The sequence below is a fragment of the Grammomys surdaster genome, unplaced genomic scaffold, assembly GCF_004785775.1.
Source record: "Grammomys surdaster isolate TR1022 unplaced genomic scaffold, NIH_TR_1.0 363, whole genome shotgun sequence".
Lineage (NCBI taxonomy): Eukaryota > Metazoa > Chordata > Mammalia > Rodentia > Muridae > Grammomys > Grammomys surdaster.
In genome coordinates this window covers 6786401-6799764 of record NW_021604782.1, presented here as the reverse complement: position 1 = coordinate 6799764, position 13364 = coordinate 6786401, and the positions used below count along the sequence as shown (strand labels likewise).

Here is a 13364-nt window from a genome sequence, read left to right as displayed (position 1 = left end):
TTGGTTTTTCGAGACAGGGTTTCTCTGTGTATCCCTGGCTGTCCTGGAACTCACTCTGTAGACCAGGCTGGCCTCGAACTCAGAAATCTGCCTGCCTCTGCCTCCCAAGTGCTGAGATTAAAGGCGTGCGCCACCACCGCCCGGCCTATTGGAGAATTTTTTATTCTGACATTCTTGCCTTTTAGGTAAGAAGATAAAAGGAATTTTGGTAAACACTGCATCTTAGATTTAAAAATAAATTTCAGACTACTTACAGAAAAAACTATGTAACCTCTTATTCAAGAATCTAAAAAATGATATTGGGATCAAGAGTTATGAAATATTTTTGTTTCTACGGTAGAAGATATATTAGTATATATTAGCCGTCACGTGTTCATTAGCTGGTCTATAGATGAGCCAGATGTGGTAAATGTATTTCAAGTGTGAAGTGTGTGTGTCAGTGGTATATGATTGTACGACTATGTGTGTTTGCTTCTGTGAAACGGGATGGAGGGTAGAGATGGGGGGCGAGTGTATGTGTAGAGGTCATAGAACAGCTTTTGAGTGTTTACCTTTAAGGTGGTAAGTTTGAAGAAATATTGATAAATGTCACAACAATGTATTAACCTTAAAAATACAATGGCAAGTTAAAAAAGAATAGCAGTGATTGGCTGCTGAGGTGGCTCAGTAGGTGAAGCACTTGCTGTCCAAGCCTGATGACCTGGGTTTGAGCCCCAGAACCCACATGATGGGAGAAGAAAACCAACTCCAAAGGTTAGTGTCTGACATCCACATATGTGCATGGATGGCACTCCTTCAACATACACAGTAGTAATAGGAATAAAGGCTCACTCATAAAATACATGATATGATTCCATTTACATGATACCCAGAAGTGGCAAATCTCTAAACAGAGAATAGAATGGTGCACTCCAGAGACAGGTAACTGTGGAGAATGAGTGAGTACTAATGGGCAATGAAAATTAATTGTAATGGTTAAATAACTGTAACTATATATACAACTTGTCTTGTCTACTAAAATGGGTGACTTGTAAGGTATGAATTATACCTTAATGCAGTAGTTAAAGTAGTTACATTGATAATACATGTGTGACTTAAATGAACTTTAAATCTTTTTTTTGTTTGTTTGTTTGTTTTTCAAGACAGGGTTTCTCTGTATACCCCGGGCTGTCCTGGAACTCACTCTGTAGACCAGGCTAGCCTCGAACTCAGAAATCTGCCTGCCTCTGTCTCTCAAGTGCTGGGATTAAAGGCATGCGCCACCACCACCCGGCTGAACTTTAAATCTTAAGTAGCTTAGAATCATGAAGTGGTTTACAAGAGCTAATGTCTAGAAAGGGTTGAAGCTAGGCAAAACTGCTATGCCCACAAAGAGAATGTTTATTTCCTTAAATTATTTATGTATATGAGTGCTCTGTCTGCATGTATGCCTACATGCCAGAGAAGGGCATCAGATCCCATTACAGATGGTTGTAAGCCTCCATGTGGTTGCTGGGAATTGAACTCAAGATCTCTGGAAGAGCAGGCAGTGCTCTTAACTGCTAAGTCATTTCCAGGATGATGCTTTAGTTAAATGTTCAAAGAATTCTCTAAGGCAGCAGCGTTTCTACCAAAATACTAAGGAGAAAGTGGTTGGTGAAGGTCTGGGAAAGAAAGCATGGCCTGGGCAGAATCCTTCCGAGGTTCTGAGTGGAAGTGAGGAAATGTGGTTGAAGGGAGAGGAGAGCTAGTGTGAGGACAGAATGGCTGCAGCAGAGGGCGGCTCAGTGAGGCAGGGGACTCTAAACAGTCCTTAGGCCTTGGGGAGTCTGCTGAGAGTGGTGCTAAGCACATCAGACTCCATCCAGTCTTCCTGTGTCTTGCAGTGCATATTGTAACACAGCAGGATGGTGTTCTGAGTCGATGACTGGTGTTCTGCTGGGTTGACAGCACCCTGGGTTGTAGTGGGTTTTACAACATGTTGTCCAATTATGCAATATTATTTTTAACCATGGTGGTTTTTTTTAGAACCATTCATTGTTCTACTGGGAGTCAGAGTTCAAAGCAAGATGCCAGTGTAAGGTAGTGCATCATTGCATTCTTGACCACTCTGGATAATGTCTCTTAGCGTGAAGCCTTTTCTGGTTGGGGAATCTCAGAAGTTGATGTGGAGAGTTAGTGGTAGGAGGCCTGTGATTATCTGGCAGCTGTGTGCTAAAAGACACAAGTAACTGAGGGGGGCGTGAGTGTCTGTGCTCAGCACCTCTGTGAGGTGCTCCTTGGGAATCGGTCACGAGAACTTGGCATTTTGTGAGACAGTCTCATTGTATAGAGTAGCCTGGCCTGAACTCACAATCCTCCTGTCTCAGCCTCCTTAATGCTAAGCTTCCTGGGATAGCTTTCCATTCCCTATGTTAAACAGTGCAGTACTGGTTCTGCACCCTTCGCAGGGACCATAGACACTTTAAAACTTCCTTTGAGGTACTGGTCTGAGCCTAGGGTGTAATGCATGAACTCCATTGAGTTATACCTGCAGCCTACAAAGCCATTTTCTCTTCACTCTTGGGTGGTTACGAAGATCACACAATGTAGATAAAAACCATTTAAAGTTGTAAAATGCTTTTCAGAGACAGGTGGCTTTTGTATTTGCTATGAGTAATTTGTGTTTAGCTTATGAGCAAACCACTTTTATAAGAGGATAGATATTTGCACCAGATATGGGAGATAACTGCTTCAGGTGTTTATAAGGCCAACATCAAGGGGGCAAAGATGTACCTAAATGAATATTATAAGCCAGTTTGGAGAATTAGCGTTTCATCATTAAAAGAATGAAGAACAAATAACGGTTCCCGTTTAACGCCTGCTAAATTATCTTTAAGGCTTTCAGTTAATTCATAGTGCCTTGGGGAAAGTGGTGTCTCTACAGTACTCAAAAAAAGGATTACATAACTCCTTAGATTGTTGCTGACTAGTGCACAGTGCTCCATTACTTACCTTGACTGCTCTTCATTTTACATTGGTGATGTGAATTTTAAACTATATGTGAAGATGCTGACTGCCTTAAAAATTGGTACTGTTTATATATCCTCCTGTGAGTAGTGACTAAGTAGTGAATTTAATAAATGAACATGACACCATTGAATGTAAGATGGTGACAGACACTAGAGATAAAATGCTTACAATTCAAAAAACACAGATTTTAATTTCATCTCTGTAAATAGGAAGTTATAGAAGAAACGGGAAAATGGAAGCAGTTATTTTAAGAAAATGGGACTACAAACAAATGCTTGTCTTTTAAAATTGTTTTGAGACTAGGGAGATAGTTCAGTTTGTAAAGTATTTGCCAGTTTGCCATGCAAGCCTGAAGACCTGAGTTTGGTCCCCAGCATCTATGTAAATGAAGCCGGACCCACACCTTTAACCCCAGTACAGGGAGGAGCAGGTAGGTCTCTGTGAGTTGGAGGCCAGCCTGGAGTACAAATGAGAAAGGATCTTGTCTCAAAGAAAAAAGGAAAGAAAAAGCCAGTGTGGTCATGTTGCAATTCCAGAGTTGAGAGAGAGAGGCAGTAGCATCCCCAGGCTGCTGACCAGCCAGTCTGTGAGCTCAGGGTTAACTGAAACTCCCTGTCTCAAAAAGAAAAGTGAAGAGTGACTGAGAGAGGCATCTGGTATCCACCATTGGTTCCCACACTCATTTGTGCATATGTATTCGTGTGCCTGCCCATATACTTACACAAAAATCAAATTCGCTTAAATCCTTTTTTTTTTTGGCCTGTGCTATGAGCCAAGGTCCTGCACATGCTAGGCAAGTGATCTCCTACTGAGCTCTTTCCTCTGATCTTTAAAAATGTCTCTAATAAGGAAATAGGATGAGATACTACAGTGAGTGTAAGTTGTACCTCCTCTGTGTCAGGTTCCCTGAAGTCTGTCCTGCCAGTCCTGGCCTGTCTCAGCAGACTCGGGGAGAGATTTGTGCTTGTATGTAAGGTCTTAAATTTTACTTAAGAGTCTTATGGCAACTCTTAATAGGAGTAATGCAAGACTTAAACATAATAGATGAGCTCTAGGCTTGCAGGGAAAGGCTTTCCACGCCGGTAAGATCAAGTAGGTCATTAGGTGTGTTTGCATTTGTGTTGTTCTCTTGTACCCTGAGACCCAGGAAGAGAAGTGGGAGGGAGGATGAGAGAGAAGATGGGGGAATTTACATGGAGGCATTTGAAAACAAAACAAAGACCAGCATGTATTGATCATACTAAATTACTTAAAACATTAATTTGTACCTGTATTTTTTTTCTAGCTTCACAAAATTCTAGGAGATAAGGTGAATAACACGGCTGTGATTGAGAAGCAAGTTCTCGAACTGTGGGACAGACTGTATCACTCTTGGTTTGTTAAGGTAAGTTCTTTTAGGTTAAGTTTCCATAGTAACTAGTCACACCATTTTGCTTTACAGGGTGATTGAGTCTATAGGACTTTGTTAAGTTTGGAGTTTCACTTCACTTTCCGGCAGCAAGAACTTAAGCAAGCCTTTGGTCAGTGTCAGCTTCCATTGGTGGTTAGTTTCTTTGGTAGACCCGTTAATCTCTGAGGTATCTGTATTCCATCTTTTGCTCTGCAGTAGCTGTGTGCAATGCAGATGGATAAGCCACATGTGTTTGTTTATGGTGATGGGGATTCAACCTGGCATCATGTGATAATAAGCACAAAGTCTATCTCTGAACTGTTACACTCCAAGCTTCTACAAGCCACTAACGTGGTATTTTTCTAATAGCTGCATTAAATAACTAAACACAGACAAGAATATTAAATAACTAAAAATGGATTAGGTTAATTTTAGTAATAAATTTCATTTAATTCAGTGTTCCCACTGTCATTTCAAATTCAATATACAACTAAGTCTTTGAACTCTATCAAGTGTGTTTTGCCCCAGAAGCACAGCTCAGATTTAGTGTGAGCCATATTTTAAGTGTTCAGTAGCCACTTGTGGTTAGTGCCTATTGTTTGGAACTGGTGAACTCTAGACATTGAAAATCGTTCTTTTTAAAGAGACAGAAAAAGATCTAAACTTTAGAAACTTTCCTTTACAGTCAACTTTTTGTGTTGCTCATACTTGCATACTCTTACTTTAGAATTTATGGTAGTACAAGTACGACTTCCACTGTGTAGAAACAGTGGATTCTGCTGAACTGGTTCTATATGCCATGTCTGGTCAGCTGCTGAGAGCATGTTATATGAACAGTGGGGGCAGAGCTGCTGTTTTTTCCCAGGGTTAACTTGAAGAGAGGGAGAACATTCCAGAGGAGGGTGGCTGAGTTTGAGTTTCTTGCTTAGTGACATGTTGTCCATTGTGTGGTCTTTTCCTGAGATGAGTTGAGGGGATAATACTGACTCTTATGGATAAGACTTGAGAGTTGCAGCTCGCAGTGGTGTGTGAGGAACTAAGCAGTTAGAAAGCTCTCATTAGTTTTTTCTGTTCACTCTGGATCTTCTAAACTTGCAGCTTTTCTTGTCACTCACCCTGTTAGAGCCCCATTTTTTTGTTGGGAGTGCCAGAGTCTCGAGGACAGATCTGTCCACGGGAAAATGTGGTGGCCTCCTCTCCCTCTCACATGTAGCAGACATGAGCATCTGTCCTCGGGGGAAGAAAAGACAGGCACACAAAATGTTAACTTGCCTCTGAATTTTAACTTCATCTTGTCTGTTCATTTCCCTTTCAAATTCAGTGCTTCCTGCCCATGTAAATTTTCTCCAGACAGACAGATAGACAAATTAGACCGCACAGCCCTTCTTGGCTCTTTGTTAGTCTCTTCTCTCTCTGCTCTTACACTATTACGTTGTGTAGATAATTAGGAAAGGAGAAAGAGGAAAGGTAGGAAGTGAAGAAAAGGCAGAGATGCTGAAGGAAGGGAAGGTTTACATGCACTCTCTGGGTGCGGTGCACACAGAGGGGTATTGTGAGTTCCTAACTCTTTAGGAGGCAAGCAGTTGTGTCACCCTAGTCACAGTACCTGGAATGTGAATGCAGAAATACTGGGCTACCAATCTTTAGGTGGAACTCTTCCTTAATATCTTAAATTTGCAAGGATTTTCATAGTTGAGTACTTACTGAATTATTATAAGCAGGTGTAAAACAAAAGAGGCATTTATCCTTTGAACTTGTTAAAATGAGAGTCTCACATGTCACTGGCCTTGTTCCATAGAACGTGACACACTCTGGAAGGCACAAAGGGCACAAGATGCATGTGAATCGTCAGAACAGCTGGCTGGGAGATATTTTGGACTGGCAAGATATTGCCTCCTTCGTTCATGAGAACATCGAGACTTTTCTTTCGGTAAGATGTAGTGGTTACTGTTGGTTGATCTCTAAACTTGGATACGAGAACAGAAGGGATCCCAGCTTTTGCTACCTCAGTGTCTTCAGCTACCCTGTTCTTAGTACCATGGAATGTGTAGGCTTTGATTAAACCAGAAAGCTGTCCAGAAGCTGGGTCTTGAGGTCTGGCTTCCCTGGTGTTTTCCAGGTGGGGTGAGAACACTTGAGAAACACTGATTCCTGAAGCACATGAGCAAGCCTGTGGGCTCAGGGTCTTAGATATGGGTGTCCTTATCCCTCAGGGTCACCAGAGTGCCCTAAGCTGGACAGTATTGACAGACCAGACTTTCTGGTTGGTAAAGCCCTTGCTATGTGGAAATAGGGGTAGAGTTACATTAGAGGAACAAGTGTAAAGGCTGGCTTCCCACTCACTCCATCTGCCCTGCATCCTTACCCCACCCACTATTGACCCTTAATCACCACCTTCATTCCTCAGAGCCACTTTGTCAGATGTCTTGGCATGTGACTTCACAGAGAAGATTTTTCTTGTGAATAAACATGAGATTCTCATGAGATTCTCATCAAGTTAACATGAGTTGAGACTCACAGTACTGAGTTTTAAGGAATTTAAGCTGAGCGGAGCAATCCGCTCAGGAGCATAGTTGAAAGCCACCGTGTGAGGCTCAGGACTGGCTGTCTGCTGCTGGACAGCTTTCTCTGTGTCTGCCTCTGGATTGCCAAAGTGATGTTTATCATGCTCTTTCTTGTTTTGCCATTTTAGATATTATCTTTTGGCTTCCAAATATGGAAGATGAAGGTAAAGCTGTGACATTCTTCCAAGTCCTCAGTGGTCTCTGACACTCTGTTGGGTTTCTCACCTCTCTCTCCCTCACCCACCTCCCTCACTCATGGGCTTCCTTTCCTCTCAGCTGAGGTGCTGCCACAATCTGAAATGAAATCTGAAGTGATGTTTTTCATTTTTTATGTTCTAATTAACAGCTTACTTAATTAATAGGGGCTCACTATGTTTCCCAGGCTGTCTGTGAACTCGTGGCTTCAAGCAATCCTCCTGCCTTAGTCTCCCAAGCACTTTATATCACAGGCACTTGACAGTGTACCCAACTATTTGTTTTGATAATCCCTTCCCTCTGCTTTCATTAACCCTGTGGTTCTCATGGATTTTAATGTGCATGTTTATCTAGTCACTAAAAAAATTTTCATAACATGAACACACTTTAATGTGTTAAAAATACTGTTTTCTGGGGCTGAGGAATTGGCTTAGTTGAAAAAGTCTTTGCTGTACAATCATGAGGACCTGAATTCAGACTCTCAACACATGTAAAAAATCAGAGATGGTGGCATACACCCCAGTGCTGAGCAGATGTAGGGTGGGATGCAGAGACAGGCAGCTCATCTGGCCCTGTTGGACAGCCAGTCCATCTGATGGATGCACTCCAGGTGCAGTAAGAAGCCTTGTCTTAAAAACTGACGTAGGGAGTGAATGAGGAAGACATCTGATCTCGACCTCTTGGCCTCTGTTCTCATGCCTACACGGGCATATGTGTCCCACACATGTATGTCCACACACACAAATGCCTAGTTTATGTCATGCTAGATGTTTTGTAAATATTTTCTAATTTAACACTCCTCAAGTTCCTTAGAGAACCAATAAAATTGTTCTTGTTTTAGTAACAGACTCGATGTATTAAAAGCAGTTAACACTCAGTTTTCTTTTTTGTTTGTTTGCTTGAGGAACTGGGTTCTTATAGAGCATGCATTATCTTCTAGAACATGTTTCCTCCTCAGGGGAGCTCTGGATCTCTTTGTTTCACATTTTTCTGTCATTGTTTTTTTCTTTGCTTTTTTTGCCTCTTGTTCTGACTTTGTGAGGCATGGTCTTCTTTGTAGGCCTGGCTGACTTCCCGTTCCTGGAGACGGCGCCTCCCGAGCGAGTGCTAGGAGCAAAGTTTTGCTCTGTCCTCCAGCTTTGGTTTTTGCTGATCTTTTGGCTGGTTCCTCAGCTCTCCCCAGGGTGGTTCAGGAGGCATGGAGCTTTTCCTACACTCAGATTCCTCACCCTCATTTGCTGCTTGAGTATATTTTACCTTTTTCAGTATTGATGTTCAGTCTTTCTGACCGAATATAGTTTTAAAGATTTTTTTTTGTTGTTGTTCTTACGATTGTTTCCCTGCATGCATGTATGCAGTGCCTGCAGTGGCCAGAAGAGGGCATTAGATCCTTTGGAACTGTGGTTACAGATGTTTATGAGCCACACAATGTGGATGCTGTGAATGGACTCTGGCTCCTGTGTAAGAGCAGCCAATGCTCTTAACTGCTGTGCCATTTCTTCACGTTCCCTGACTAGACTTTACATTCTTTATTACTACTTTAGAATATAGCCTGGTGTTAGATTGTCAACTAAACTAATACAAAGAGGCACATTATAGCTTCTCTTTGTTATTTTTGTACTTAAAAGAACAGTGGCAGAGCTGAAGTGGTATACTGAGACCTCTTTGTGCAATTCCTTTCCTATAAGACTAGATCAGGAAAATGAACCAGAAAGGGCCTGTGGAGCTTATAGCCAGCGTTTCTAGGCTTCTAGTCTGACAGGGAGGTAATTCCATCTTTGTAGGAGAGAGGTGTATTTGTATTTTGACCCCTGTATTCCTGCAGTGTTGTGTTTTTGTGCTTCTCGGGTTCTATAGAATGACTCTCAGAAGTACCCGAGAAGCCAAGTGAGTGACGATGGGTGACTGGATGGTAGTGGACTGGGAAGGGAAGCAGAAAAGCAGGAGGATGCCGAGGCTGCTTGTTCGTTCTAACTGCTTTCTGTGACCAAGTTGCTTAACTGCTTGTGAGTCTCCTCTGGGCTTACATTTCATGGCCAGGGACTCTGTTCGAGGCATCTTTTTGGTTATGTTGCCACTGTTGATTAAATTAATGCCAGCCCCTGGTTCATGCTTGCCAGTTTTGAGTTGGGATACATTTTTACCTCTACAAATCTGTTGCATTTTTGAGTTTCCTGGGCTTTCTTACTGATACTGCCTTTACTGATGCCCTTCTTTCTAAGCCTGGTGATTAAACTAAAACTCTACTCTGATGATTGAGTTAACATTTCAGAACTATCCTCTCTGTTGTTTCTAGTTGATCTCTTTTCAAGTAAAAAGAGTTACTTGGTTGTTGTTGGAGACTTCCCGTCTACAATTACTGTATTCTGGTAATTTCTTAAGGGTTTCAGGAGGGTGTTTTCTATTTCTGTGACTCAGAAACTATGTAAATTTTTTATTAAAAATTCCAGAGTGTCTGAGGCCCCAAAAGTATGCTTGCCAAATTACAAATACAGACATTGTCTCTTAGAATCAGTGGCTTTGTTCATTCATTCTTTATCCCACAAGGTCAAACAGTTAATCGTGCATATTTTTGTAGGCATAGTGAAGCATTTTCAAGATTTTTTTGTAAGGAGTTTTTGTAAATGAAGCCCGCCTGTTGAATTCTCTTATAAAGACTAAGCTGAGATTTGCAAGACATTCTGAAGGCAATAGAATGTCCCTTATAAATGGTGCACTTGAGGTGGAAAAGGAATGGCCAGCCCTTGCATAGACTGCATGTCATAACATGAGCATGTGACTGGACCAGAGCTACTGTCTTAGAAAGGCACCAAAGAGAACTGCAGATGTCAGGGTTCTGGTCCTAGCTGCAGCAGCCTCTGTGACTGAGCTCTGCAGATGTCAGGGTTCTGGTCCTAGCTGCAGCAGCCTCTGTGACTGAGCTCTATAAAACTGTCCACATTGCTTCCGTTGTTCATAGGAATATTCAGTTGCTGGGACAGGATTTGCTTCATGTTTACATTAGGAGGACACCCACTTGGGAAGAACAGAGTAGACTTTATACGGAGTTTTAGTTGATGAAGAAATGAAAATTGAGACATGAGAAGACATCGACATCTTCCTTTGTTCATATTTTACAGTGTGCAAAACCATCTTAATAACTGCTTCTCATGAGTTTGTAGGTGATAGATCAACTGAGTGAGTAGTCTTAGTCTGTCCTGGGAAAAGCTCTGTCATTGATCCTTGCCTCTTCATTATTTTTATTGTGATTTCAAGACTTTGGAATAATGCATTATATTTGTAGTTGAATCTGAGTTAGAGATGGTAAGGGTAGAGGATAGTTGGCTAATCTAATGAGTGACCTATACTTATAGCCCTCCAAAATAAATAGATCCCCAGAGTATGTGCTCACATATTCTTTGGTAGACATACATATATATATATTCTGTTTTTATAGTTAAAATTCACAGAATATATAAAAATTCTGTGTTTTAAAAACAGCATAATAGAAGCTGGGCATGGTTGTGCACACCTTTAGTCCCAGCATTAAAGGGAATTAATGGGAGGCAGAGGCAAGTAGATCTCTGTAAGTTCGAGGCCAGCCTGGTCTATAAAGGGAGTTCCAGGATAACCAGGGCTGCTACACAGAGAGACTCTGTTTTGAGAAACCAAACTAACCAAATAAAGCCAACGTAATAGAATGAAAGGTCTATGATAGTTGCTGTACTATTTTAAATGTTATTTTTAGTGGAGTCATTAGAACTTCTTAGCCATTTCCTTTTGTTTCTGGATGTTTTTTCTGCTTTTAAAGTAGGCAACAGTTTTTACCTTTTCCACTATGGCTACTAAGATAGTGCCCTAAAAGGACACTGTGTGGCTATAGCTGCCCTCTTTATGAGGATTAGTGTTGATCCCAGCTGTCCCTCCATCAGATCCTGGAGTCTCTGTGGATTGTTATGAGCCGGAATGTGAGCCTGCTGTTTACCACAGTTACCACCCTGCTGACCATCCTCTTCTACAGTGGCACTGCCCTTCTCAACTTCGTACTTTCTCTGGTATGTACATTTAGAGAGCTCACATTGTATTTCTTTATATATTACAGCATTTCCTGGGCTCTGTTTTTGTACATGTATATCTTCTATAGGTTCATAAATGTGATTTTTAGGAAATCCTGTCCTTTGTTTTACAGATAATTTTCCTGACCACACTGTTTTATCTGTTAAGTTCCAGTGATGAGTACTACAAGCCAGTGAAGTGGGTGATAAGCCTGACACCACTCTCTCAGCCAGGCCCTTCTTCTAACATTATTGGCCAGTCTGTGGAAGAGGCTATCAGGTAGGGACAAGGGCTATGCTGTTCTTATTAGCTTCCTGTGGCATCCCAGTTACCTTCCTTGTAGTTCATAGAAACACTCAGTGTTGAACCTAGTAAAGGATGTCGGTGTTTTCAAGACCTTTATCTTACTTTAAGAAGGTCCTAGAAGCAGAGCACATGCTTTGAGGAAAAGTTCCCAGGAGTTTGCCACTCTGCTCTGCCACTGTGATTTACAAAGACATGATATGTGTTTAGAGATTGGCTTTTAGTTGGGTTTCCATCACCTTGGCATTTGCTCAGGAGAACTCCCCCTTTCACCACATTTTCTTTATCTCCTCAGGGACCTTCTCTGGTTTCAGGAGCTCCAGCCTGGATCTCTGGTTCCAGGGCTAGGGGTAGATGACCTTCCTGTTTCTTCTCTCTTGTTAATGTTCAAGCCGTCCTCTGCAGGATAAGATATTGGAAGTACAGTGTTATTGGAAATACAATAGTTATCTTCAAGTCTGTTCATTGTATCTGGTCAAAATTTTCCAAGAAGCATGCCTCTTGAGTTCATGTATTGCAAACTTAATTTCTGACTGAGATTCTTCCACTTGTACATCCCTCAGGTTTCTTGACTCTTTTTTGCTCTTTCTGGAAGGGTTTGCCGTTTGCAACGTGGGCCCCTCAGTGCCTTCCTTGTCCCGTGTCTCATTGCATAGTAAGAGGATGCTATAGTCTTATTTTTGTGGATACGTAACTATTCAGAGTAAATAGTTGTGGCACCCATTAGACCACTCTTTTCTAGGAGTAGGCAAACAATTATGAAGACTGCTGTATTCTGAGAAAATGCTCAGTGACATGAAGTGGTTAGCTAAGTGGTCTTAAACCCAGTTACATAGTGGAATCTTTGGCATTTCTGTTTTCACATACTTGTAAAAGTATCATTGTTTGGAACTAGTCATCTACTGATCCCTTGAACTGACCCAACAATTGTCGCAGGTATATATAGTGTGAAATACCATCAGCTCTTCTCCCCATTCCTCCTCAGGAAGCTTGAGGAAGGTCTTTATTAATACTTACCCCCTTTGATTGAATTGGGTATCATTTGGCATTTTGAAAATTTTTTCTTACGTGTGTGGAGCCATCATATAAAGATTCCAGGTTAGGTGTGTATTATCTAACACAGCAACTTTCCAAGTGATTGTTGTTGAGAAATTATTTTAACATCCCTTCCAAGTCTATTTAACCTCTGGCATTCTTACTGGATAAATAAAATGATGAAAGTTGCAACAATAAGTTATCTTTTACATGCTTTTTAAAAAGTTTTGTAATTATGGTTCCTCTAGAAAGAAAAGGAAAAGAAAACAAAACATAAAACCCCTCTCTTCCCAATAGCATAAAAGTAGCCTTGGAGAGGCTGGCAGCCATCCTCCTGTCAGTCTGGCTGAGGCCTCGCTGTACGAGATGACAGGTGCATTGCCTGGGAAGATCCTTTAAAGGCCAGCAGTGCTCCAGCTTTCCACCAGAACCCCTTTCTCATACAAGCCTCACCTGTGATTACAGTTCTGGAATGTCCCTACTATGCTTTCTAGAGGGAGAAACTCTGACTGACATCAAGGTGCTTTTATACAAGATAACTTCTGAACCCTCCCTACCCCTATCTCCCCACCAACCAACCTGCTGTGTGTGCCCTGAAGATTTGCCTCTGAGCTGTGGGTTTCCTTTGTGATCACAGTGGCCTTGAAATTTTGAACCTTATTTTAATTCTAAGTACATGTTGTTCTAAATGGGAGTACACGTGTCATTGAGTTTTCATTTCATCTCAGGATTTTGAGTTAGTGGCATGCATCCTGGATCCCCACCCATTGTCCTTCCTTAGCAGCATGCTGCCTCCTGAATGCACACATCACACCCTTCTCCCTGAGGCTCCCATTCTGCTTGCTCTGGTG

General features: G+C 41.7%; 1 protein-coding gene across 2 annotated transcripts in view; it reads left to right on the top strand.

Annotated features, from left to right (window-relative positions):
* The window catches only part of Tmem245 (transmembrane protein 245), a 67383-nt gene that overhangs the window by 36068 nt on the left and 17951 nt on the right, over positions 1-13364 (top strand). The window contains exons 10-14 of one of the 2 annotated variants that reach the window (XM_028779936.1): positions 4277-4375; positions 6180-6311; positions 7074-7109; positions 11052-11174; positions 11309-11454. In XM_028779936.1, the coding sequence (XP_028635769.1) occupies positions 4277-4375; positions 6180-6311; positions 7074-7109; positions 11052-11174; positions 11309-11454 (536 nt within the window). The remainder of the gene's footprint in view (positions 1-4276; positions 4376-6179; positions 6312-7073; positions 7110-11051; positions 11175-11308; positions 11455-13364) is intronic. The other variant, XM_028779937.1, reaches the window with a different exon arrangement.